Source organism: Aegilops tauschii, chromosome 2 (assembly GCF_002575655.3).
Source record: "Aegilops tauschii subsp. strangulata cultivar AL8/78 chromosome 2, Aet v6.0, whole genome shotgun sequence".
NCBI lineage: Eukaryota > Viridiplantae > Streptophyta > Magnoliopsida > Poales > Poaceae > Aegilops > Aegilops tauschii.
This window is the reverse complement of record NC_053036.3, coordinates 11,648,594-11,674,706: the sequence shown is the minus strand read 5'-3', so window position 1 is coordinate 11,674,706 and position 26,113 is coordinate 11,648,594. Positions and strand designations below refer to the sequence as shown.

General features: G+C 45.8%; 1 protein-coding gene and 1 pseudogene across 1 annotated transcript; both read right to left on the bottom strand.

Moving 5' to 3' along the window:
* Positions 1 to 500: 500 nt before the first annotated feature.
* On the bottom strand, positions 501 to 2,087 carry LOC141041905 (berberine bridge enzyme-like Cyn d 4; annotated as a pseudogene).
* A 1,889-nt stretch (positions 2,088 to 3,976) lies between these two features.
* Positions 3,977 to 6,505, bottom strand: LOC141041906 (bisdemethoxycurcumin synthase-like). Its single transcript, XM_073509475.1, has 2 exons — positions 5,087 to 6,505; positions 3,977 to 4,986 (listed from the first exon to the last, which is right to left on the bottom strand). Exons 1-2 carry the CDS (start codon positions 5,277 to 5,279, stop codon positions 3,977 to 3,979), a joined length of 1,203 nt encoding a protein of 400 aa, XP_073365576.1. The 5' UTR covers positions 5,280 to 6,505.
* Between the last annotated feature and the right edge of the window lie 19,608 nt (positions 6,506 to 26,113).

Below are 26,113 nucleotides of genomic sequence, written 5' to 3'. Positions count from 1 at the left end.
AGTCGGTCCCCTTCTTGGAGGCCTCGTCGAGATCCCCTTCTGCATCCTTCTTCCACGCTCCTGCACGGGGCGAAAGTCCTAGTTCCCCCTGTGGGCGGAGGCGACGTGTCGACGTCGTTCCCTTCCTGGAGGCGTCGTCTGGGGTTTGTGGAGGTGTAGATGGTGCTTTTCTGCTTGTTGAGGGCAGTGTGGCGGCGAGTTGTTCAATGTTCTTCGTCTTCTCGCGCGGTCTTCATCTTTTGTAGGCGCTCTTCAGCTTGTGTCTAGTTGGGTGGCTGCCTAGGTGGTGGTGAAGTCGTGGGATCCCAGCGGAGGTGGTGCTCTGCTCCCTCATGCCCGAGCTGCCAGGCGGCATTGTCCATTCGGCTCTATGGTGAGCACTCTACCTTCCGACGGTTCGGCGCCCTTCGAGCCAGGGCGAGAGGATAGTGGTCTTCTTCGAAGGTAGAAGCGAGTGGCTTGTCGATCTTGGCATGTTCTGCGGGAGTAGGTGAGGAGATGTTGGTTGTCGATGCTGGTTTCTTGATGCCCTCACCCTGCTGCTGGTGTGGCTACTGCTCTTGGCGTCTGACCTTGGTGATCTTGGCTAGGCTCCTATTACTATCTCTTGTTTGAATAGTTTAGCGAGTTACGATCGCTTCCTACTTGACACTAGTTCAAGGCAAGTGGCGGCACGCTCTGCTCGTTCCCGAAGTAGTCGGCCGCGTCCACGTCTTGCTCTTGATTTCCGCGAGTCTCCTAAAGTTTGCGGGGCCGAAATACCTCTCACCCCACACCTTGCCACTTTTGTAGCTCGTCACCCCGCCAACAACATTGTTCACACCAATGTCGAGGTCTCGGTAGTTCACGTACGCGCCCCTCGGGTTGTTGCTCACGAACGGTGCCATGAAGTCGTACAGGCTCCCGATCCAGTTCGGCGTAGCGTTGCATCCAGCCCCTTTGTCATTCCAGAGCTCCATGTACTGGATGTTGTAGAGCACGCTGCTCCGGTGAGGGAACGGGGTGTCGTCGGCGGCGATGCGGCTCATCCTTCCGCCGTGCGGCTCCAGGATGAGCTGCCCCGTGGCAGCACCGTTGGGCCAGAGGAAGATCTTCTCCCACGTCTCCTTGGTGAGAGCTTTCTTGACGTAGTCGGACTTGTTCTTAACGAAGGGGCCTAGGGTCGTGGACCGGTTGAGGAGGAGCGCCTCCAGCGGCATGCTGTTGACGGCGTCGCCGAAGTATATGTACGCCGTGTACTGCAGCCAGCTCATCTCCTTGCAGTCGGCGCGCGTCACGCCGAGCTTCGGGAACCGGTTGCGCATCGTCGCCACCACCGCGTTGCACTTGCCTAGGTACAGGCCTTCGAAGTTGGCCTGACGATTTTGTATGACAACACGCACGCTGAGGTTGTCGGGAAGCGCCGGCGCGAGCGTTTGCCATTTGGTCACCGCGTGGACCGCGCCCTGGTCCATGGTCTTGGCAACTTTGAAGAAGGTCACCTTTGGTGGGACCGGCACGAGCCTCACCTTCCACGACAGCACGATGCCGAAATTCCCGCCGCCCCCGCCGCGGATGGCCCAGAAGAGGTCGTCCCCCATGGCCTTCTTGTTCGCCAGCAGATTCCCATGGGCGTCGACCATGGTGGCGTCAAGAACGTTGTCGGCGGAGAGGCCGTACTTGCGCATCATCAGGCCTATGCCGCCGCCGCTGAAGATGCCCCCCACGCCCACGGAAGGGCACACGCTGGCCGGGAAGCCCAGCCCCGGCGCCGCCGCGGCTACGTGGTAGTAGAGCTCCCCAATCGCCGCCCCGGAGTCGACCCATGCGGTGGCCTTGCGTGGGTCGACGCGGACGGCATGGAGGTTGGCGAGGTCGATCACCGCGAATGCCTCGCCGTTGGGGCTGCCCGACCAGTACGAGAGGCCCTCGTAGTCGTGCCCGGCGTCTGCACGAGCTGGCTGGGGACGTTCGTCGAGAGGCAGCGGAGGAAGTTATTGTTGTTGCAGGACGACGCCAGGGAGGTGGCGGGCACGTAGAAGCCAAAGAAACAAACTGTGAGAAAGAGCGCCATTTTTGCCATTTCGATGGAGATGGATCTGCCGCCCTTTGTACCCTCACACGGTGCTTCTGTTATAATTCACCTCGTTATATAGCCATGCACCATCCTTATCTTGAAGGGTTAATTACTTGCATGGAAGTTTCTCCCCAAATCAAGTAGGAGATGAATGTGCCCCAAAGATAAGACCGCCAATGTAATTAGTACCTCCTTAATTGGAAATAGGTGTATCATTAATTGGTTAAATATAAATTTGTCGACATGACTCTTAACTATAGTATTCCCTCGGATCCAAATTAAATGGCGCTGCTTTAGTATAATTTGGATTGGAGGGAGTAGCAGGATGTGTTTGAAAGATAGGCTTTTAACAGAAAGGCCAAATGGAGAACGAGCATCATCAGTTACAAGAAAATCGAGAAAATGGAACGCAAAGCGCGACTGGACGTGGCCCTGGCCTTGTAGGCCGTGTGCTGCGTGGCTTGTTGGCAGCAGGAAGGCGGCAATCCCTATTTGGAACTCCTTTTTTTTTCTTTTCTTTGCCAGATCTATTTGAAACTCGCTAGCTCCAACTACTGGCCAGTTCTTTTGGAATCGTCCCCCTCCCCAGCTTATGTCAGAATCATCACTTTATATATATTTTTACAATCCTAGCTAATTAGACCTTAACCAGATAGAATTGTAAAAATAATAATAATGGAGTGGCGATTCTGGGCCAAGCTGGGGAGGGGGGCTATTTTGGGAGAATCGCCCAAAAAAATTGGCCACGACGCTTTCGCTAAAGCGCGCAAGCGAGCACCGCGAAATGGGCCGGACCATTTAGAGCATTAAAGCAGTGCCACGGAAACCGGTTTTGGGAACCTTCATGTTCCCTCAACCGTTTTTTTCTGTTATTTTTTCTTTTTGCCGGTTTTCTGGTCTTTTCTATTTTCCTTTTCTTTTTCTATTTCTTTATTTCCTTTTCATTTCTTTTATCCTCTTTTTCTAAAATTTTATCCTTTTGTTTTCAAAAAAATGTTTGAAATTTGAAAGTTTGTTCATAATTTCAAAGATTGTTCATGGTTCTCAAATTTTGTTAAATTTTTAAAAATTGTTTTCAGAATTCAAAAATTGTTCAGTGTATATCATAAAAATGTTTAATGTGTATTAAAATATTGTTCAACGCATATCACAAAAATGTTCAATATCTGTGAACCGCTCCCTGCAGGTTACCCCCTTCCTGTTTCGGGCATCGGGTGGGTGCTTCTTCATGGCAGGCAAGGTTTGCCCGCTACGGGTTGCGTGTATCTGCTCTGCTCCTGTGAACTCAAGACCACACATTTCTCGTTCTATGGTGAACACATCCCTCGCTCGATGGTGCGGCGCCCTTCGAGCCAGGACGAGGGGGAAGGGTCCCTCTTCGGCGAGGGTTTAGAGGGTGTGGTGTCTTCTCGGTTCTCAGGGCCGGCGTTCGGTGAGTTCGCTGCCAAGTTGGCTGGCTTTTCCCTTGGCGTTCTTCTTTTCGGTCCATGTGGGACTTGGAAGGGCTTCTCACTATGCAAGCGGTGCTTCTCTTTCTTCATGTTTAGTTGCTTGTAGTGTGGGTTGTGCTGTAAGCTGCGTGCCCGGCTCCCGCGTATCTTTCGGTCGTTGTTGTTTTCTTTTCTTTGTGTGTGGTGTTGGGAGATGTAATGGTGGCTTTAATTTCTAGCAGGTTGATGGCTTAATTCAAAGTCAGGCTCGTCTCGAGCCTTCGCTCTAAAAAAAAAGGTAAAAGTTTCAGATTAACCATAACCTTGTACTCCTACAAATTATTCGACGCAACTCCAATGATCTGAATGCTGTGATGCCCTAGCGAGCAAGTTGTACGATCTGAATGCTTACAATTGTACTTGCGTATTTTTAATTTGTTTCAAATTATATATATGACAGAAAGTAGCAAGGTTATGAATCGGTCGAGGGTCAATTCTCGTTGTGCAGGTCGATGGCCACCGCATGCAGCACCATGGTCTCAACCGTAAACCCTGGTCCAAATCCCATCATCACACCCCACTCACCCGTCTCGCCGTCCTCCTCCATCCGCCGCCGTTGCTCGTCGAGCACGAAGATCAGCGTCGCGCCAAGCATGTTGCCGTACTCTCTCAGCACGGCCCGGCTCGCCACCAGCTTCCCGGGATCCAGCCGGAGAGCCCCGTCGATGTGGTCCATTATTCCACGGAGGCCAGGGTGCACCACAAAGAACAGATCGTTCCATTCGGCACCGCCGCTCATTATTCCAAGCGGCTGGAACGCGTCCGTGAGACACTGCTCGATGTGCTGCGCGGCTAGAGGCGTGAGCTCCCTGGTGAAGATGTCGCCGTCGAGGCCGGCTTCCGTGAGCTGCATGGTGAGCACGCCGTCGGTTGCTGGTATCGTGGTCTGCGAGGCCGACACCATCTCGAAGAGCGGGCGCTCGACGGAGCGCACGGCGTCAGCGCCGACGATGACCGCGCCTGCGCCGTCACCAAAGATCGCCTGGCTGATGAGCCTGTGTGGGTACGCCTCCTCGGGCCCGCGGAAGGCGACGACGGTGAGCTCGACGCAGGCCACCAGGACGCGTGCGCCGCGGTTGTTCTCGGCCAGGTCCTTGGCCAGGCGCAGCGAGGCCGCACCGGCCGAGCAGCCGTTGAGGTTGAGCATCGTCCGGCAAACGGATGCGCGGAGGCCGAGGAGAGAGGCCAGGCGAAGGTCGACGCCCGGGGCGTGCGCGCCGGAGTTGGTGCTGACGACGAGGTGGGTGATGTCGGTGGCCGGACGGCCCCACTCGGCTATGGCCTTGGCTGCGGCTGACGCCGCGAGCTCTGGAGCAGCGGCAGCGGCGATGTCCAGCCGGGCGTCCAGGGACGGCTTGTCGCGGCGGAGGAATTCTGGGTGGGCGTCCAGCAGCTCCTCCGTGTGGTGGAAGTAGCGCTTCTCCGTTGAGGTCATCTGGCCTGATCATCGCAAGAAACAAGTTTGGACCACATAATCATCGTTAGGTGGGTAGCTAATATGCACTATATTTCCATCTATATATGATTTCCTTCTGCTTACAGAAGGACTTGAGCTTTTGTTTGAGGTCGGTGAGGTGCTCGCTCTTGGTGACGCGGAAGTAGTAGTCCGGGTACTCCTCCTGGGACACGCAGTTGGGCGGGTTCGCGGTGCCGACGGCGAGGATGGCCGCAGGCCCCTCGGCACGCTGCAAGCGCCGGATCTCGTGCATCGACGTAAGGGTGTTGCTGCCCATGGCCTCGGAGCCTAGGAATAGAAATGATTGAGAGCATATGGACTATGTACAATACATTATACATACGACAACATCAATTACATGTTCTTTCATAAAATCAATTAGAACTAGCTAGACCCATTTGAGAAGAAAAAATGGGAGAGGTAGACAAAAGCTTCTTTGCTCTACTATATAGATGGGAATCAAAAACAGAGGAAATACCTAATTAAGAAGCGGGCACTTATTGAGATGGACGAGAGGGAGAAAACTGCTTCAAGATTGTTTGCTCTACGAGATAGGAAAGAACGAACAACAAGGTGGCAAGTATTTATAAGGCCGGTTCAGAGCAGAGCAGATATGCCCATGGGAGTCAGTTGTAATTAAAAAACGACAAGTGCATATTTTCCAAGTTGGTTATTTCATTTGAGTTGGTTAATTTCTGAAAACTGCCACTAGGAGTTGCTTTGCCCATCATTTTCTCAAAACCGCCGCAAGGACGCGATTTCTCAAATCCCAATACAAAATGCACATCAGATACTCATCAAATACACACAACATCATATTCATCATCACACTCATTGTTTGGCAAAGGCTGTGAGAAGCATCATTTCAGTTTTGTTTCAAAGAAATGGAAAATACATAACGGATTTAGCTAAACATTTCTATCACAAAAGAAATGGAAATTACATGTTTTTTTGAACGAAGGCTCAAGAAGAGCCCGGCTTTGAATTAACAAAGCCATCAACCGGCCAGGATTACAAGGACACCCGCTTACAACGCAAAGAAAAGGAAACCGAGCGATGGATACAAGGAACTCAAGCAAAACAACTCAAGGCAGCAACAGAGTGAGACAAGGCATCATCACGCTGCTACCAACACCCTACTGGACGACCTACACCAACAGAACGAAGCTAGGGTCTTGGGAGGAATGCACCACCGCGCAAGCTTCGTGATCACAGCCACCCTCGGAGCCAGCCATGGACCAGACCACCATCTGTTACTGCCTCTGCAAAGGGCCCCTACCCCTTCATCCTGGCTCGAAGGATGCCGTACCGGCAGACGGCAGCTCGGTTCACCCCAGAACCCAAATGTATGGCCTCCAAGCTGCAGGGAGAAGAAACTAGAACAAAACCGCAAGCCCAGAGCACACTACAAACAATCACCATCGTCGTCTGCGTCTCAGCCGCACCAAAGGGCTAGAGCTGCCGGCCACAGTCGCAGAAGCAAGGGAAGCAGCGAAAAGGAGATCAAAGGCCAGCGCTGGATTCGCCGGAGCACAATGCTCCCACCAAATGGTATATCGTTGTCGCCGAAGAGGGGAACCCGACTCCCTCTTGCCCAGGCTCGTGGGCATCGACCCACCGGCGACCTCGTCAGGGACCCTCCAGCCAGCAACCTATGAAGAAACCCAATCCAAGCTGTCTCCCGCCACCATCACATCCACAACCAAACTCTCTCGCCGCCCCTGCAATCCCCGGACGGTGCCTCCAAGAAGGAACACGACACGGACGTGTCGTCGCGGCCCGAAGCAGGGGACCTAGGCTTTCACCTAGCAGGGGACGGAAGGAGGGGGGAGGATCCACACCACAGCCTCCAAGGAGGGCAACGGCACCCAAGGCGTCGCCTTTGGTGTGACCGCCGCGCCGGCCAGGGGTTTCCCCGGATCCAACCCCGCCCGACGAGATCCGCGCAGCCAGCAACCGGGAGCAGCGGCCTACGCCACCAGGACCCAGATCTGGCGAAGGAAGGAGCAGATCGGGGCAGAGGGGATGGGCTTCATCAGTGGCATACCTGTGGGGAGGGATGCACACCAGCAACTTCCGACCGCCACCACCTCGTCACCCGCGAGACCGAGGGGGAGCCTCGCTCGCACCGGCAGGGCGGCCCGCCGCCAGGGCCACCCCACCCTCACCTGACGGGGCCGCCGCCCCGCGAGCCGAGGCCCCGCCCGAGACGAGCAGCCGCCGAATCCCAGCCGCCACCTTCATCGGTGTCGAGCGCGCGCGCCGGAGCACACCTCAGGCGGCGGCGGAGAGGAAGGAGGGGGCGCGGCTGTGGCGGCTAGGGTTACCCCCGGGTCGCCTCGAAGGAGAGACGACGCGGGGGGGGGGGGGGGGACGCCTCCCTATAAGAGGATAGTGGACGACTGGCTAGGGCATACATGCATAGATCGGCCAGAGGATAGTGGACTAGCACATGATAGTCTTGGCAATGTAACCTTACCACATCACAAACAAATGGCATAGAGGGGAGGACCGGGAATATACCTCCGCCATTGGGCACATCATCCATTAGGTTGGGACACGACGGGTCAGCCACGCTTCTAGATTCCATATCCGCCTCCTCTTCGCAGGTCGTGGTAGGCATTGAAGCTGGTTGTGGACGCTTCAAGGTGTGGTGGATGGGTCAAGGCACTGTTCAAAGAAAGACAGTGGCGGCAGAGGCCAATCCACAGTTCCAAGCTACCTTAACCTCTCGTGCATTCCTCCACTTCGGAGCGGACATCACCTTCGGCGCCGTCCTATGACCTAGCACTGCCATCACCTCTGGCGTTCCTTGCCGAAAGTTCGGTTTGTGTGTGCATGAGGGGGGCGGGGGGACAGGAGAGTGGTCTGCCTGATATATTGGTGTTGCACTTCATGCGATTCAAATAACAACCAATTGGTGGTGGATGCCCATTAGATGTGTTAAATCGTCATGGCTTGGAAATATATTGCATCCCTGGCGGACAATATTGAAGAACCACAAGAAATGTATTCAAATCTGCATAGTTGTTTCATTGAGGCCCATCTCTAGCGGCTTATCTTGCCATACTGACTAAGATGAAGGTATTGCTCGGATATTATGTCCGGTCCGCCAGAGATGTGTCGTAGTATATGGCTTGTTCCACGATAGTGTCTTTTTCTTAGTGAAACTGCTTATAAAATGTGGTCTATGGTAAACATTTCCGGAAAACGGGTTGGGGGTAGGAAGTTGGTATCGAGCACTTCTTTACTAGTGTTAGAATTCTCAAAAAGTTCATCCAAACGAGAACCAACCTGTGATTAGATGGTTAGGAGGGTGGTTGTATCCCAACCCGCCATTGTTCAAACCCTAGGTTTGAAAACTGTCTCTCGTTAAGGCGGAATATTCTTTCAGTGGAAGGTAGTGTTCCCATTGATAACAACGACTCTATGGTGACTTCATCAATCTCAAGTCCCATTGCCTCAGTCTACCGAAAGTGTTCATAGGGGTAGGGTGTGCGTGTGTGTGTTTATATTGTAGTTCTTGTAGCTTCGGTCAGCCATCCCCAACGTACGGGTTGCATCCAACCTTGGCAGGTATAAAGCTAGTTATCCCGGCTGCTTGCAGCTAGTTATCCCTCCCGATTCGATCCTAAGACGTGAAGATCGGGCCACCCTCGGGCGTGAAATCGTTCATCGGGTTCCCACCTATCATCTGGCATCAGAGCCTTCGTTGACACGGTAGGATCTGTTATCCAACTTTATCTTGCTATCATCCCTTTAGATCGAGTGTTTTTCATGCTATATTTTCTGTCCTAAAAGTCCAACGCCCCACCAAAAGTAAATCCAAGCCTTCTTGGTGCTGAGATCTTGTTGTTGCATACCTTGCATGTTCTTCATCTTTTAGACCCGCACCAAGTTCATCTTCGTAATTGCTTTCAGATTTGGTTGTTGTGCTTTGGAAAAAGAGAGAAAAAAAGAGTGGAAAAACAAAAGAATCAAAGAGAAAAAAAAGAGTGGCAAAAAAAAGTCAAGAGAGAAAAAGAAAGTGTTGTGTAAGATCCAAAAGTTTCAGCTTGATAGAAAAATTTCAGAAGCTTGTGTGTTGTGTTTATCAATCTTGGTGCAAAGGTGCAGCAGATCCATCCACATATTTTTCTTGGTTTGCATCAACTTGATTTTGGCACAAGCCCCTTTTTGTTTACCCCACCGAGCTCCACCAAAAACCGAAGCTAGTTCTTTGATCCCTGTCTTTCAATCTCTTTAACACATCCGGGAGAAGCACAGTCTGATGTGAACCCATAAGATCTTTGGTGAGTAAGAGGTGAGGTTGTGTGATTCCACAAAAAATATCCTATTCCACTTTTTAGCCCCACTAACATGGCAGGATTCGCATCGAGTGTTCATGGAAAAAATCAAGGGGAAAAGGACGCCCCGGTCACACGTGCTGAGTTTCTGGAATTACGGAACATTGTTCAAGAATATCGAAGGAGGCTTGACGAGCGTCTTCGAGCAAGTGGTGACGGGGTTCGACACCGACAATACCCTGTTGCTCATGAAGTGCAGCAAAGAAGACATGCTCGAGGGCATGATGTTGCTGCTCGTGGGCATGTCACTACTACTCAAGAAGTACAGAAAGAAGGACGTGCTCGAGAGCATGGTGTTTCTTCTCGTGGGCGTGACAGTGTTGCACCTGAAGTGCAACAAGGATGTCATGCTCGAGGGAGAAGTTGTGGCACCCATCGGCACAACAACAACCCACCGCAAAGCATGGCCGTGGTTGATGGAGCGGCTCCGGTGATTCATAGCCCCTGTTCACCTAAGAAGCTCACTCCTAATGTTGGCATCTCAACCACCACCACTGTCCCAACATCCAGGAAACATGTGCCAAAAATTCCATGTGAGGAAGAGATTCCACAATCCAAAATCCCACAACTTGAGAGTGATAATAAAAGCAAGCTGAGTGACTCCACCAAAAGTGAGGAAGAGTGTCTACTTTCAAAAATCCCACCACTTGAGAGTGAAAAGAAAAATGAGTTGAGTGACTCCACAAAATGTGAGGATCAGATTGTTCATCATGAGATTAGAGAAATGCAAGATCTCCACCTAAATACACCACACATTCAGGGAGAGAGGATTAATGAGTTGTGTGAGTCCACAAAATGTGAGATTGAGATCATTCCACGCCTCATTAGAGAGATAAGTGATCCACAACCCAATATATCACACAATAAGAGTGAGAGGATAACTGAGTTATATGAGTCCAGTAAATGTGAGGTTGAAATTTTTCAACAAGAGAATAGCAAGATGAGTGATCCACCACCATGGGAAATTAGTAGTCCACCAAATGAAAAGAGAGAGAAACATTCAATAAGTAACCTTTCACCAAATTCTCTTTCTTTGCAATATGTGCAGGTGCAAAAGGCATACCTATCAGCTCTCTTGCAACGATGGGAGATTGAGATCCAAGATCAAATATGGAGGACATGGAGTACCACTACACAAGGTGCATGTGTGAAGATTGATTTTCAGAAAGGCATTCAAATACACAATGAGGTAAAACAAAAAGGATCTTCCATTTTGATGAAGCCAGAGGTATGCACTTATGAGTTTTTAAAGCAATGTCATGATAAGATTAGAGAAAAATTGTTTGTTACATCATCCATCCAGCAATTTGATTATGTTAATCTTGAAGAGACTATAAGAGATCCAATAAAACTGAACGTCGCACATGATTATTCATTATTTTCTTTTCCTAGTTATTTTGTATTGTCCTCATGCTATAATTTTGTAGACCAAATGAAGTCGAGGACGCCTTTTCTCCTAGAGAGCGAGGCTGATATGAATATGGTTATGGTTGGTTATAAATTTGTGCTCCATGGAAATGTTTGCTGGAAGGAACTCCTAAGTCGAATAAAACATCATGTTGTCATCGTCCATAAGATAGCAGAGTTGAAAACGAAAATTCTCTATATCATGAAACCTTTGCATTATGATTTGGTATCGCCCTACTTTATTTTGTATTATGACCAGGTAGAGTCGAGGACGACTCCTTTTCAAGAGAGGGGGGATGATGAGGACATCTTGGTCATTGAAACAACAGCGATCATCCCTAGACAAACTCCAAGTTGTGACAAACCAGTACATGATCAGGCGCAACACAATTCAAAGGTGAAAGCTACAAATGAGGATTGCATCATTTCTTTGCATGTATATTATCTACTTTCCTTCTACTTATCTTTTGCAGATCAAAGAGAGTCGAGGACGACTCTTCATCAAGGGAGGGAGCATGATGAGCACATGGGTACATCATACACGACATTTCAGAAAAGTGCACAATTTAGTTGGAAATAATTACTAAGCCGAATCAAGCGAACACATGGCCAGGTGAACGCTAACTTAAGTTCATACCACAATCGTGAACACATGGCTGCACTTTCATCTCCATTGTTGTTGGTTGAACTTAGGTATCACATGGAAGAAATCCAACAACCTATGAGCTCTTGAAGCAACCGGTCTGCAGGAACGAGTTTGAAGAAAACAAGTTTCAAGTGAAGCTGATGCTGTCAGTTTTTACCTCTGATGTTTCGTGGTGGCACACTCATATGATGGAGAGACGGGGCCATAGGGGTACATCAACAGAAGCTAAATCAAATTATCTTTCCAATGCAAAAAACCTCACATCATTTGGAGTTGTGAGTCAAAAGTACTAGTCATTCTCGTGGAAGGTGTCCAGGCTGTCAAGGCTTCGCGAATTTCGAAGGAGCTCTGCAACAACTCCCAAAGTTGACTGCTTTTTCACACAAGGAAGCCATGCAAACCGGCTTACTTTTGAAACCATTTTCACACCTAGCCAAGGGGGGGTTGTCCCTGCTATAAAACCCCATCTCCCCCATCCTCTTAGAAACCTTTTGTCAAACCATTCAGCTACAAGCTTATGCAGCAAGACTGCTAGAGAGATCCGAGAGATCTTGCTACCTTTACTCTTGTGAGTTCATTCGGATTCGCGAGAAGGAGCCTCTGGTTCCCCCTAGTTCGTGCTCTACGGTTCCGGCCGTTTTGTGTGGATTAGTCCCGGTTTGTGGTTCTGCGATTGTTCGGACAGCGGGTTGGAGTTCTTGTAGCTTCGGTCAGCCATCCCCAACGTACGGGTTGCATCCAACCTTGGCAGGTATAAAGCTAGTTATCTCGGCTGCTTGCAGCTAGTTATCCCTCCCGATTCGATCCTACGACGTGAAGATCGGGCCACCCTCAGGCGTGAACTCGTTCATCAGGTTCCCACCTATCATCTGGCATCAGAGCCTTCGTTGACACGGTAGGATTTGTTATCCAACTTTATCTTGCTATCATCCCTTTAGATCGAGTGTTTTTCATGCTATATTTTCTGTCCTAAAAGTCCAAAGCCCCACCAAAAATAAATCCAAGCCTTGTTGGTGCTGAGATCTTGTTGTTGCATACCTTGCATGTTCTTCATCTTTTAGATCCGCACCAAGTTCATCTTCGTAATTGCTTTCAGATTTGGTTGTTGTGCTTTGGAAAAAGAGAGGAAAAAAAGAGTGGAAAAAAAAGAATAAAAAAAAAGAGTGGCAAAAAAAAGTCAAGAGAGAAAAAGAAAGTGTTGTGTAAGATCCAAAAGTTTCAGCTTGATAGAAAAATTTCAGAAGCTTGTTTGTTGTGTTTATCAATCTTGGTGCAAAGGTGCAGCAGATCCATCCACATATTTTTCTTGGTTTGCATCAACTTGATTTTGGCACAAGCCCCTTTTTGTTTACCCCACCGAGCTCCACCAAAAACCGAAGCTAGTTCTTTGATCCCTGTCTTTCAATCTCTTTAACACATCCGGGAGAAGCACAGTCTGATGTGAACCCATAAGATCTTTGGTGAGTAAGAGGTGAGGTTGTGTGATTCCACAAAAAATATCCTATTCCACTTTTTAGCCCCACTAACATGGCAGGATTCGCATCGAGTGTTCATGGAAAAAATCAAGGGGAAAAGGACGCCCCGGTCACACGTGCTGAGTTTCTGGAATTACGGAACATTGTTCAAGAATATCGAAGGAGGCTTGACGAGCGTCTTCGAGCAAGTGGTGACGGGGTTCGACACCGACAATACCCTGTTGCTCATGAAGTGCAGCAAAGAAGACATGCTCGAGGGCATGATGTTGCTGCTCGTGGGCATGTCACTACTACTCAAGAAGTACAGAAAGAAGGACGTGCTCGAGAGCATGGTGTTTCTTCTCGTGGGCGTGACAGTGTTGCACCTGAAGTGCAACAAGGATGTCATGCTCGAGGGAGAAGTTGTGGCACCCATCGGCACAACAACAACCCACCGCAAAGCATGGCCGTGGTTGATGGAGCGGCTCCGGTGATTCATAGCCCCTGTTCACCTAAGAAGCTCACTCCTAATGTTGGCATCTCAACCACCACCACTGTCCCAACATCCAGGAAACATGTGCCAAAAATTCCATGTGAGGAAGAGATTCCACAATCCAAAATCCCACAACTTGAGAGTGATAATAAAAGCAAGCTGAGTGACTCCACCAAAAGTGAGGAAGAGTGTCTACTTTCAAAAATCCCACCACTTGAGAGTGAAAAGAAAAATGAGTTGAGTGACTCCACAAAATGTGAGGATCAGATTGTTCATCATGAGATTAGAGAAATGCAAGATCTCCACCTAAATACACCACACATTCAGGGAGAGAGGATTAATGAGTTGTGTGAGTCCACAAAATGTGAGATTGAGATCATTCCACGCCTCATTAGAGAGATAAGTGATCCACAACCCAATATATCACACAATAAGAGTGAGAGGATAACTGAGTTATATGAGTCCAGTAAATGTGAGGTTGAAATTTTTCAACAAGAGAATAGCAAGATGAGTGATCCACCACCATGGGAAATTAGTAGTCCACCAAATGAAAAGAGAGAGAAACATTCAATAAGTAACCTTTCACCAAATTCTCTTTCTTTGCAATATGTGCAGGTGCAAAAGGCATACCTATCAGCTCTCTTGCAACGATGGGAGATTGAGATCCAAGATCAAATATGGAGGACATGGAGTACCACTACACAAGGTGCATGTGTGAAGATTGATTTTCAGAAAGGCATTCAAATACACAATGAGGTAAAACAAAAAGGATCTTCCATTTTGATGAAGCCAGAGGTATGCACTTATGAGTTTTTAAAGCAATGTCATGATAAGATTAGAGAAAAATTGTTTGTTACATCATCCATCCAGCAATTTGATTATGTTAATCTTGAAGAGACTATAAGAGATCCAATAAAACTGAACGTCGCACATGATTATTCATTATTTTCTTTTCCTAGTTATTTTGTATTGTCCTCATGCTATAATTTTGTAGACCAAATGAAGTCGAGGACGCCTTTTCTCCTAGAGAGCGAGGCTGATATGAATATGGTTATGGTTGGTTATAAATTTGTGCTCCATGGAAATGTTTGCTGGAAGGAACTCCTAAGTCGAATAAAACATCATGTTGTCATCGTCCATAAGATAGCAGAGTTGAAAACGAAAATTCTCTATATCATGAAACCTTTGCATTATGATTTGGTATCGCCCTACTTTATTTTGTATTATGACCAGGTAGAGTCGAGGACGACTCCTTTTCAAGAGAGGGGGGATGATGAGGACATCTTGGTCGTTGAAACAACAGCGATCATCCCTAGACAAACTCCAAGTTGTGACAAACCAGTACATGATCAGGCGCAACACAATTCAAAGGTGAAAGCTACAAATGAGGATTGCATCATTTCTTTGCATGTATATTATCTACTTTCCTTCTACTTATCTTTTGCAGATCAAAGAGAGTCGAGGACGACTCTTCATCAAGGGAGGGAGCATGATGAGCACATGGGTACATCATACACGACATTTCAGAAAAGTGCACAATTTAGTTGGAAATAATTACTAAGCCGAATCAAGCGAACACATGGCCAGGTGAACGCTAACTTAAGTTCATACCACAATCGTGAACACATGGCTGCACTTTCATCTCCATTGTTGTTGGTTGAACTTAGGTATCACATGGAAGAAATCCAACAACCTATGAGCTCTTGAAGCAACCGGTCTGCAGGAACGAGTTTGAAGAAAACAAGTTTCAAGTGAAGCTGATGCTGTCAGTTTTTACCTCTGATGTTTCGTGGTGGCACACTCATATGATGGAGAGACGGGGCCATAGGGGTACATCAACAGAAGCTAAATCAAATTATCTTTCCAATGCAAAAAACCTCACATCATTTGGAGTTGTGAGTCAAAAGTACTAGTCATTCTCGTGGAAGGTGTCCAGGCTGTCAAGGCTTCGCGAATTTCGAAGGAGCTCTGCAACAACTCCCAAAGTTGACTGCTTTTTCACACAAGGAAGCCATGCAAACCGGCTTACTTTTGAAACCATTTTCACACCTAGCCAAGGGGGGGTTGTCCCTGCTATAAAACCCCATCTCCCCCATCCTCTTAGAAACCTTTTGTCAAACCATTCAGCTACAAGCTTATGCAGCAAGACTGCTAGAGAGATCCGAGAGATCTTGCTACCTTTACTCTTGTGAGTTCATTCGGATTCGCGAGAAGGAGCCTCTGGTTCCCCCTAGTTCGTGCTCTACGGTTCCGGCCGTTTTGTGTGGATTAGTCCCGGTTTGTGGTTCTGCGATTGTTCGGACAGCGGGTTGGAGTTCTTGTAGCTTCGGTCAGCCATCCCCAACGTACGGGTTGCATCCAACCTTGGCAGGTATAAAGCTAGTTATCTCGGCTGCTTGCAGCTAGTTATCCCTCCCGATTCGATCCTACGACGTGAAGATCGGGCCACCCTCAGGCGTGAACTCGTTCATCAGGTTCCCACCTATCATCTGGCATCAGAGCCTTCGTTGACACGGTAGGATTTGTTATCCAACTTTATCTTGCTATCATCCCTTTAGATCGAGTGTTTTTCATGCTATATTTTCTGTCCTAAAAGTCCAAAGCCCCACCAAAAATAAATCCAAGCCTTGTTGGTGCTGAGATCTTGTTGTTGCATACCTTGCATGTTCTTCATCTTTTAGATCCGCACCAAGTTCATCTTCGTAATTGCTTTCAGATTTGGTTGTTGTGCTTTGGAAAAAGAGAGGAAAAAAAGAGTGGAAAAAAAAGAATCAAAAAAAAAGAGTGGCAAAAAAAAGTCAAGAGAGAAAAAGAAAGTGTTGTGTAAGATCCAAAAGTTTCAGCTTGATAGAAAAATTTCAGAAGCTTGTTTGTTGTGTTTATCAATCTTGGTGCAAAGGTGCAGCAGATCCATCCACATATTTTTCTTGGTTTGCATCAACTTGATTTTGGCACAAGCCCCTTTTTGTTTACCCCACCGAGCTCCACCAAAAACCGAAGCTAGTTCTTTGATCCCTGTCTTTCAATCTCTTTAACACATCCGGGAGAAGCACAATCTGATGTGAACCCATAAGATCTTTGGTGAGTAAGAGGTGAGGTTGTGTGATTCCACAAAAAATATCCTATTCCACTTTTTAGCCCCACTAACATGGCAGGATTCGCATCGAGTGTTCATGGAAAAAATCAAGGGGAAAAGGACGCCCCGGTCACACGTGCTGAGTTTCTGGAATTACGGAACATTGTTCAAGAATATCGAAGGAGGCTTGACGAGCGTCTTCGAGCAAGTGGTGACGGGGTTCGACACCGACAATACCCTGTTGCTCATGAAGTGCAGCAAAGAAGACATGCTCGAGGGCATGATGTTGCTGCTCGTGGGCATGTCACTACTACTCAAGAAGTACAGAAAGAAGGACGTGCTCGAGAGCATGGTGTTTCTTCTCGTGGGCGTGACAGTGTTGCACCTGAAGTGCAACAAGGATGTCATGCTCGAGGGAGAAGTTGTGGCACCCATCGGCACAACAACAACCCACCGCAAAGCATGGCCGTGGTTGATGGAGCGGCTCCGGTGATTCATAGCCCCTGTTCACCTAAGAAGCTCACTCCTAATGTTGGCATCTCAACCACCACCACTGTCCCAACATCCAGGAAACATGTGCCAAAAATTCCATGTGAGGAAGAGATTCCACAATCCAAAATCCCACAACTTGAGAGTGATAATAAAAGCAAGCTGAGTGACTCCACCAAAAGTGAGGAAGAGTGTCTACTTTCAAAAATCCCACCACTTGAGAGTGAAAAGAAAAATGAGTTGAGTGACTCCACAAAATGTGAGGATCAGATTGTTCATCATGAGATTAGAGAAATGCAAGATCTCCACCTAAATACACCACACATTCAGGGAGAGAGGATTAATGAGTTGTGTGAGTCCACAAAATGTGAGATTGAGATCATTCCACGCCTCATTAGAGAGATAAGTGATCCACAACCCAATATATCACACAATAAGAGTGAGAGGATAACTGAGTTATATGAGTCCAGTAAATGTGAGGTTGAAATTTTTCAACAAGAGAATAGCAAGATGAGTGATCCACCACCATGGGAAATTAGTAGTCCACCAAATGAAAAGAGAGAGAAACATTCAATAAGTAACCTTTCACCAAATTCTCTTTCTTTGCAATATGTGCAGGTGCAAAAGGCATACCTATCAGCTCTCTTGCAACGATGGGAGATTGAGATCCAAGATCAAATATGGAGGACATGGAGTACCACTACACAAGGTGCATGTGTGAAGATTGATTTTCAGAAAGGCATTCAAATACACAATGAGGTAAAACAAAAAGGATCTTCCATTTTGATGAAGCCAGAGGTATGCACTTATGAGTTTTTAAAGCAATGTCATGATAAGATTAGAGAAAAATTGTTTGTTACATCATCCATCCAGCAATTTGATTATGTTAATCTTGAAGAGACTATAAGAGATCCAATAAAACTGAACGTCGCACATGATTATTCATTATTTTCTTTTCCTAGTTATTTTGTATTGTCCTCATGCTATAATTTTGTAGACCAAATGAAGTCGAGGACGCCTTTTCTCCTAGAGAGCGAGGCTGATATGAATATGGTTATGGTTGGTTATAAATTTGTGCTCCATGGAAATGTTTGCTGGAAGGAACTCCTAAGTCGAATAAAACATCATGTTGTCATCGTCCATAAGATAGCAGAGTTGAAAACGAAAATTCTCTATATCATGAAACCTTTGCATTATGATTTGGTATCGCCCTACTTTATTTTGTATTATGACCAGGTAGAGTCGAGGACGACTCCTTTTCAAGAGAGGGGGGATGATGAGGACATCTTGGTCGTTGAAACAACAGCGATCATCCCTAGACAAACTCCAAGTTGTGACAAACCAGTACATGATCAGGCGCAACACAATTCAAAGGTGAAAGCTACAAATGAGGATTGCATCATTTCTTTGCATGTATATTATCTACTTTCCTTCTACTTATCTTTTGCAGATCAAAGAGAGTCGAGGACGACTCTTCATCAAGGGAGGGAGCATGATGAGCACATGGGTACATCATACACGACATTTCAGAAAAGTGCACAATTTAGTTGGAAATAATTACTAAGCCGAATCAAGCGAACACATGGCCAGGTGAACGCTAACTTAAGTTCATACCACAATCGTGAACACATGGCTGCACTTTCATCTCCATTGTTGTTGGTTGAACTTAGGTATCACATGGAAGAAATCCAACAACCTATGAGCTCTTGAAGCAACCGGTCTGCAGGAACGAGTTTGAAGAAAACAAGTTTCAAGTGAAGCTGATGCTGTCAGTTTTTACCTCTGATGTTTCGTGGTGGCACACTCATATGATGGAGAGACGGGGCCATAGGGGTACATCAACAGAAGCTAAATCAAATTATCTTTTCAATGCAAAAAACCTCACATCATTTGGAGTTGTGAGTCAAAAGTACTAGTCATTCTCCTGGAAGGTGTCCAGGCTGTCAAGGCTTCGCGAATTTCGAAGGAGCTCTGCAACAACTCCCAAAGTTGACTGCTTTTTCACACAAGGAAGCCATGCAAACCGGCTTACTTTTGAAACCATTTTCACACCTAGCCAAGGGGGGTTGTCCCTGCTATAAAACCCCATCTCCCCCATCCTCTTAGAAACCTTTTGTCAAACCATTCAGCTACAAGCTTATGCAGCAAGACTGCTAGAGAGATCCGAGAGATCTTGCTACCTTTACTCTTGTGAGTTCATTCGGATTCGCGAGAAGGAGCCTCTGGTTCCCCCTAGTTCGTGCTCTACGGTTCCGGCCGTTTTGTGTGGATTAGTCCCGGTTTGTGGTTCTGCGATTGTTCGGACAGCGGGTTGGAGTTCTTGTAGCTTCGGTCAGCCATCCCCAACGTACGGGTTGCATCCAACGTTGGCAGGTATAAAGCTAGTTATCCCGGCTGCTTGCAGCTAGTTATCCCTCCCAATTCGATCCTACGACGTGAAGATCGGGCCTCCCTCGGGCGTGAACTCGTTCATCGGGTTCCCACCTATCACTCCGTCGCGGCTCCGGGATGTGGTTGTGGTGGAGATCCGCGTGGGTGTCCTAGACGGGTGCGTCATCCAGCGTCGGCGACACAGCAGTAAAGGCCCCTCTACCATCGATGGCTCACCCAGGCGGGGCGACGATTATGGGCGGTGGTGCAGCTCCGGTCGTGCTATTTCCCGGTGGCAAACATCACCCTCGGTCGTGCAGGATGATGCAGGAGGTCGATCTGGTGGTCTAGCCGCGGATAGGCTTGAATTTGCCAGCGAAAGCTTGGTTCGGCATCAGCTAGAACCATCAATGGTGGCGCCTGCGGACGTCGTTACCTCGTTGGAGGCATTGTGGGGCAATTCGTGTTCCCTGTGTGCCCCGGGGGAAACCCCATATTTGGGCTTTTCCGGATCGGACGATGACGAGGTTCCTGCATCATCACCCTCATGGGGGAATCATCTTTGGGGCTGTACACCGGCTAGAGGGATAAGTGTTTTGCTTGGTGGCTGGGTGCGGGTCTCAGTATATTTCTCATGTGGTGATCAAGGTGGGCGGCGTGCCATCCAGAATATTGACGACGGCGAATCTTGGCGGCAAGGTGCAGCGGGGTCTCGGCGCTGGATACCATTCAAAGGACGTTCACAAGAGGCAGTCGCTATTTGGCCGTGGTGGCGTTAACGGCAGAAGCGTTTGACAAGATCAGTGCATTGATTGCTCCTGAAGATAAGACTGCAGAAGAAGGCGGCAACGGATTCTACAGCGTGCGCATGCGGCGCATGCAGAGGGTTTGCTAGACCGGTTAGTGCTCCCGGCAAGCCGGCGGGCGGCTTGGTGAGGCCACATCATCAGTCTTGTAGCTAGAGCGAAAATTGTTGTCAGGATGGCTTTGGGTTGATCTATGTTTCTATTTTGTATGTTGAATAATGCAATAAAGATGGCTGTATGCATTGCTCGATGCAGAGGCCATGTACAATCCTCCTTTTCAAAAAGAAAAAAAAAACTAGTTTTCCCATGTGGAAGCCAATGCAAACGTATATCATATAGTTGTCCAGAATGGATATGTCCGACACTGCCTACATGCGTACTATTTTTTTCTAACCATGCCTTTAAGATATAAGATATATGTGTTGCATTAAGATATAAGAGATGACTGATACATTGTCTTACAATGTCTCACAAAACCAAAGGAAAAAAAAAACGAAAACACTAATCAAAAGGCAGGCCAAGGGGCAGTACTACGACCCAACTACTAGGAACCTAGCAACCTAAACAAGGACATAGTGACCAGAATTGCGGCACCACTCCAAACAAGAAATCTCCATTATAGAGAGAAACTACCAGAACTAGCTAAAGCCCAAGATTTTGCATCGGTCTTCATTTGATCTAGGATTTGCAGGACTGGATTCTCTTTGTTATCAAAAACCCTACTGGTTCCTTTCCCTGCAGATGCTCCAGGTGATCAACTTGTCTAACAAATTCAGGGTTTTCTCCTGCCACCATAGAGCTAAGCTCCTGCCACCATGGAGCCAAGCTCCTGTAAATTGGCCCACATCAGCAAGATCATGGAGCCAAGCTCCTGCCACCATGGAGCCAAGCTCCTGTAAAGATTCCACATCAGCAAGATCATGCAAGCCTTGCAAACCATTAAGTTTTTATTTTTATTTTTTTAAGCAAAGAATCATTTCTCTAAACATAGAAGAATATACTAGGAAGCTGGATCAGCCCTTCAATATTAAGAAGTCAATTTTATAATTTGTGAAGTACTATAGATTCACTGACCAACAAAGTCTTGCTAGTATTCATGCAAAGGAAAAAGACAGATACAAAAGTTAGATGCAAGAATATTCACCAAGGTGGGTGCAACTACTCAATTTAGTAGGGCGGCGAATTTGCAGTACTATAGCACATATGAGGACTGTGTTGTTTTTTGTTTGTTCACACTAGTACTATAGTACAACACCACAACTATAACCTTCTAGCACATGCAAGCCACGACTTACCTACTTAGTCACATATGATGGCCATCTTGTTATTCTGTTTATTCACACTAGTACTATATTACATCACCACAACTGTAACCTTGTAGCAAATGCAAGCCCTCCATATTCCATTGTCTGACACATGCAAACACTCCACATCATAAAGAGCACGCAAGCCTTCCAAACTATCAAATTTTAATTTTATGTTTTCAACAACGAATCATTTCGCTGAATCTAGAACGCCACGAGCCACTATGACGTGCAGTCATCCTCTATATACTTGGCGACAATGCGGAGAGTATCATTATCTTATATTTTAATATTATTATTGACTAACATATTCCACATAATCAACTTATCAATTTTTTTATATTCTGGGAATAAAGCATATCACCAAAGCTACAAGGTTAAGAGCCACCATGATGTGCAGAGTGATATTCTGGAGGGATCTATTGTCATATATTCTAAGTTTATGTTGATAATTGGAATGCTATAATATGGGGCTATTGTCTAGTTTATTGCAGAGAAAAGAGCTTTTGGCGCTGTGAGAAGGCACTTCAAAATTAATTGGCAATCTCATCTGAATCATACGTTCACAATGCATCCACATGACAGTTTCAAATTTGTTTGTTAATAGTACTAGAATATACTCCACCCCGCATATAAGATTTGTTTGATGTCAAACTACACAAAGTTTCGCCAAATTTATATTAAAAAATATCAACATCTACAATACTGAAGTTATATGGTAGGAAAATTTATTTCATGATGCATCCAATTATATTTGATTTCACATTGTGAATATTAATTTATTTTCCTATAAAGTTGGTCAAACTTTACTAAGTTTGACTTCAGGCAAAGTTTTTATCCGGACTAAAAAGAAAAGGAGGAAGTACATGGTGTTGGATCACCCCTCCAACATTTGCCAATTTTCAATTTTTTGGAATTATTATACATTAATCGAAGACAAAGTCATCCTCCCATTCATGTAGAAACATAAACAGATATGGAAGTCTGTAGCAAGAATCTTGGGCAATGTGAGTACAACTACTCACTTTAATATGATGACGACTTAGCCAGTCAGTCACATATAAAGACATCTTATTATTTAATTTATTAAAGTACTATATTATAGCACCACAACTCTAACATACTATAATTACTATTCGTTGACTGAAAGTCAAATGTCGTTGTTCAAGTAGAGACAAACACATATTTGGAAGTCTGGAGCAAGAATCTTAAGCAAAGGTGAGGTACAATTACTCATTAATTTTGATTTGACAACAAGTACTTCGGGAGTGCCATCATGTTGGCATTCACGAAGACATGAAAAATGAAGACCCTTGAACGTGTTGGTATTCATGAAGACACAAAAAATGATAGGAAAGTCAAAATGAATCTTCACACATAAAAATTGTACAAGTGCTCACTTTGGTTTGAAGATTACTTAGCCAGTGAGTCACAAATGATAATTGTGTTGTGTGTTTTCACATTAGTGCATCACCACAGTTATCTGAGTATGACACTTCCATTTTTTTTTCACATTAGGGCTAGCATAACTTCATATGAAAATCATATGTAATTTTATTGTACGCAGAGCAATTTTGTCTTTCGTACCATATGCAGTTCACAAACAGGTCGTCACTGCATAGGCTAATATTTCTGTCGTTGGGTAATCTGCAATGACTATATACATTACAAGCCCTTGTCACTCTCAACCATTTCTTAACAACTTTATGTACGTCAACAACTCAACTTGGCAATCTTTATTTGGGCTTAATGTGTAATGTTGAACATATGTACATTCATTCATGGTAACTGGCCAGTTTTGGTTGACATTAATTTTATCATATACGTTCAACTTGAGTACTTGACAATCTTTTTCCCTCGTCAAAGATTCCCTTCATTTTTAGGAAATCATTGAAACAATTTTTTTAGTATCCATTGACTAACAAAACCTAGTTTGCCCACACAATACAAAACTTTGTACCAAGAATATTCTTAAGCACACACGTCACATATAAGATAGGAAGCGCAAGTGCTCATTTTATTTGATGGCAGCCACACTGAGGTAACATGCATAGGTAAGTGCACTACTCACTTCATCCCATAATATATATAGTACGCCATTCGTTTCACAAAAGTCAAACTTCACAAACTTCGATCAATTTTATATACAAAATTATCTATATTTTAAAATCAAATATATGCCATATTAAAATATATATCGAAATGAATCTAATTGTGTGGATTTAGTACGTATGTTTTATATTTCTGAAAACTGGTTCAAACTATACGTCATATGCACTACATTTTGAAATGAAAGAAGTATTTTGCTCACGTGTAGCTTGACGATATGGTACATGTGAATTCAGGACTTATATTTTTATTAGTGGTGTCACTTTTTTCTGAGACTTTGTGGACAAACTCGAGCGACACGAATTAGTAAACAAAATATCATTTTCACGCGACAAATTAATTATATGATTAGTTAGGAGTAGGGCACTTTGGAGACCGAGCTCCATGGATCCCTTTATTTTGGAAAATTCAAAATTCATAAATTTTGGTTTAAAAAAATTCTGAAAAAATATTCACATGAATGCAAGGATGTAAAGTGTATGTGTGAAAAATTTCAGGATGAAATACCTTGAATTGCGAGTTGCACAAAAACAAACAAAATCATGGACTTTAAAGATGAACAGTACATATGCTAAAAAGCCCCAGATTAGTCTTTTTTGTGTAGCTCACATTTTATTGTATTTCGACCTAAAAATTTGCACACATGTATATTATGTATCTAGCTATATGTGTATTTATTTTCAGAATTTTTTGAAACTGAAAAGTTTGAATTTTGAAGTTTTCAAATAAAGGCCTCCATGGAGCTCGGTCTCCGTTTGGCATTTTCGATTAGTTACTGTACATGTGTCGACTCCTTAGTTATTCCAGGAGGTACGAATGAAGAGCTATTAATTGGTCATAGCTCCTTGCAAAAGAAAATAAGCCCTTTAACGTCATGAACAAATTTTAAAACCAGTGAAGGTTTTCTAGTACGAATAAGTTCTTAACGCAGAAAAATGATTATACAAATGTCATGAATGTCCTGGAAACAATATTAAACCAACGTTAAAAACCAGAAAAAAACACAGAATCAAATCAACGATATAGAAACCACCATATACACACTCTAGTAGGCCGAACCATGAAGGGAGTCCTTGTTGGCAAGTGTACCATCCGGCTCGCTACATGACGAACATAGACACGTCCCCTTGCCTGGGGCCTGCCCAGCTTTAGGCTGTGCACCCCATCTGGGCCGTCGATTGATCGGATTGACTAATCTCTCGCAGCCGCCATATGCTTATTTTCCTGCCGCACACCGACCACCCGGGCAACGCCACATATCGTTGTCCCCTTTGTGCGACTGTGCTATTATGTTATCATATGTTACATCTCCTATCCACCCATACATTATATCAGATGCCTAGAATACATGTGTGACACCGTACGACTCAAATTCCAATTGTTTCTATTTTAACAAAACTCCATATCAAGTCTACACACCGTACGACCCAAAGTCCAATTGTTTCTATTAGCCAGAGATAGAAGTAAAAAATTACGGACCTAAGCTTTAGTTACACAAGGCTTTAGTATAAGTAAATCACAATATTTTAGATATTAATCAAATAACATTGAATTTTGCAATTAATAACATAATTTACATCGATGACACAAGTCACAACTAACACCCAACACATACATAGACCTTAAAAGTAAGTAAATAACAAGGCATATCATAACCAGAGAGGTAGAGGACATGCACAAATGAGCTAGGCAAATAAATCCACACGTGCATATCGGATACAGCAGTTACATGTATAGATTAGCTAGTGCATACATGCATAGATCGACGAAAGGACAGTGGAAGGTGGCCAAGTGGACCCGCAGATGATTGCCTCGGGCAAATACAACATTATCACATCACAGAGAAGGAAAAAAACCACCCGACTGTACCTCTCAAATTTTCATAATATGTTCAGCTTGTCCACGAACCCTCATACCCACCTCGTATGTGGGGAGGATATGACAGTGTCCGGACCTGACCGGACAACCTGCCACGTAGGATTTGGCCCACTCTTGACCACATTTTCTCTTTCGTTGTTCTTTTTTCTCTCTTTTCATACCTATCAATCATATGCATGTGACAGGGCGTCTCGACTACTCCCGGTGGTGCTGCATCAGGATGGCGCGGGCTGCCGGTGCATGCGTGCACTCACGATGGCGAGTGCGGGATCTAGCTAGGATAGGGCATGCATCGAGCTCTCTGCTAGGTGATGGACTTCTGCGTGGGTGGTGAGCAGCCGACAGCGCTATGGACTATGGTCCATGGGTTGGTGGTGGTGATTCAGATCTGGTTGACCGAGCGAGGTGATTGCAGACCGTGCTATAGTGACGTCCTATGGCTCCACGACGATAATGGTCACCGAAAGATTTTCAGGAGTGTTCATCTCTGAAGATCCAATGGTTGACCTCAGCAATGAGATGCAAATTATGGACAACAACTTGACGCAGTGGGATGGTTGTGCAGCGACGAAGGTCACATCGCATGTAGTTGTTGGGATTGTGGAAAAGGGGTCGTGGCAACAACACTTGAGTGACTTCGTTGGTGGTGCTACTTGAGCACTCGATCATGAGCTCCGGGGTGAAAGCCTAGGTCTGGCCCAATCTGGTTAAACCTGGCTATGGCAATGTTTTT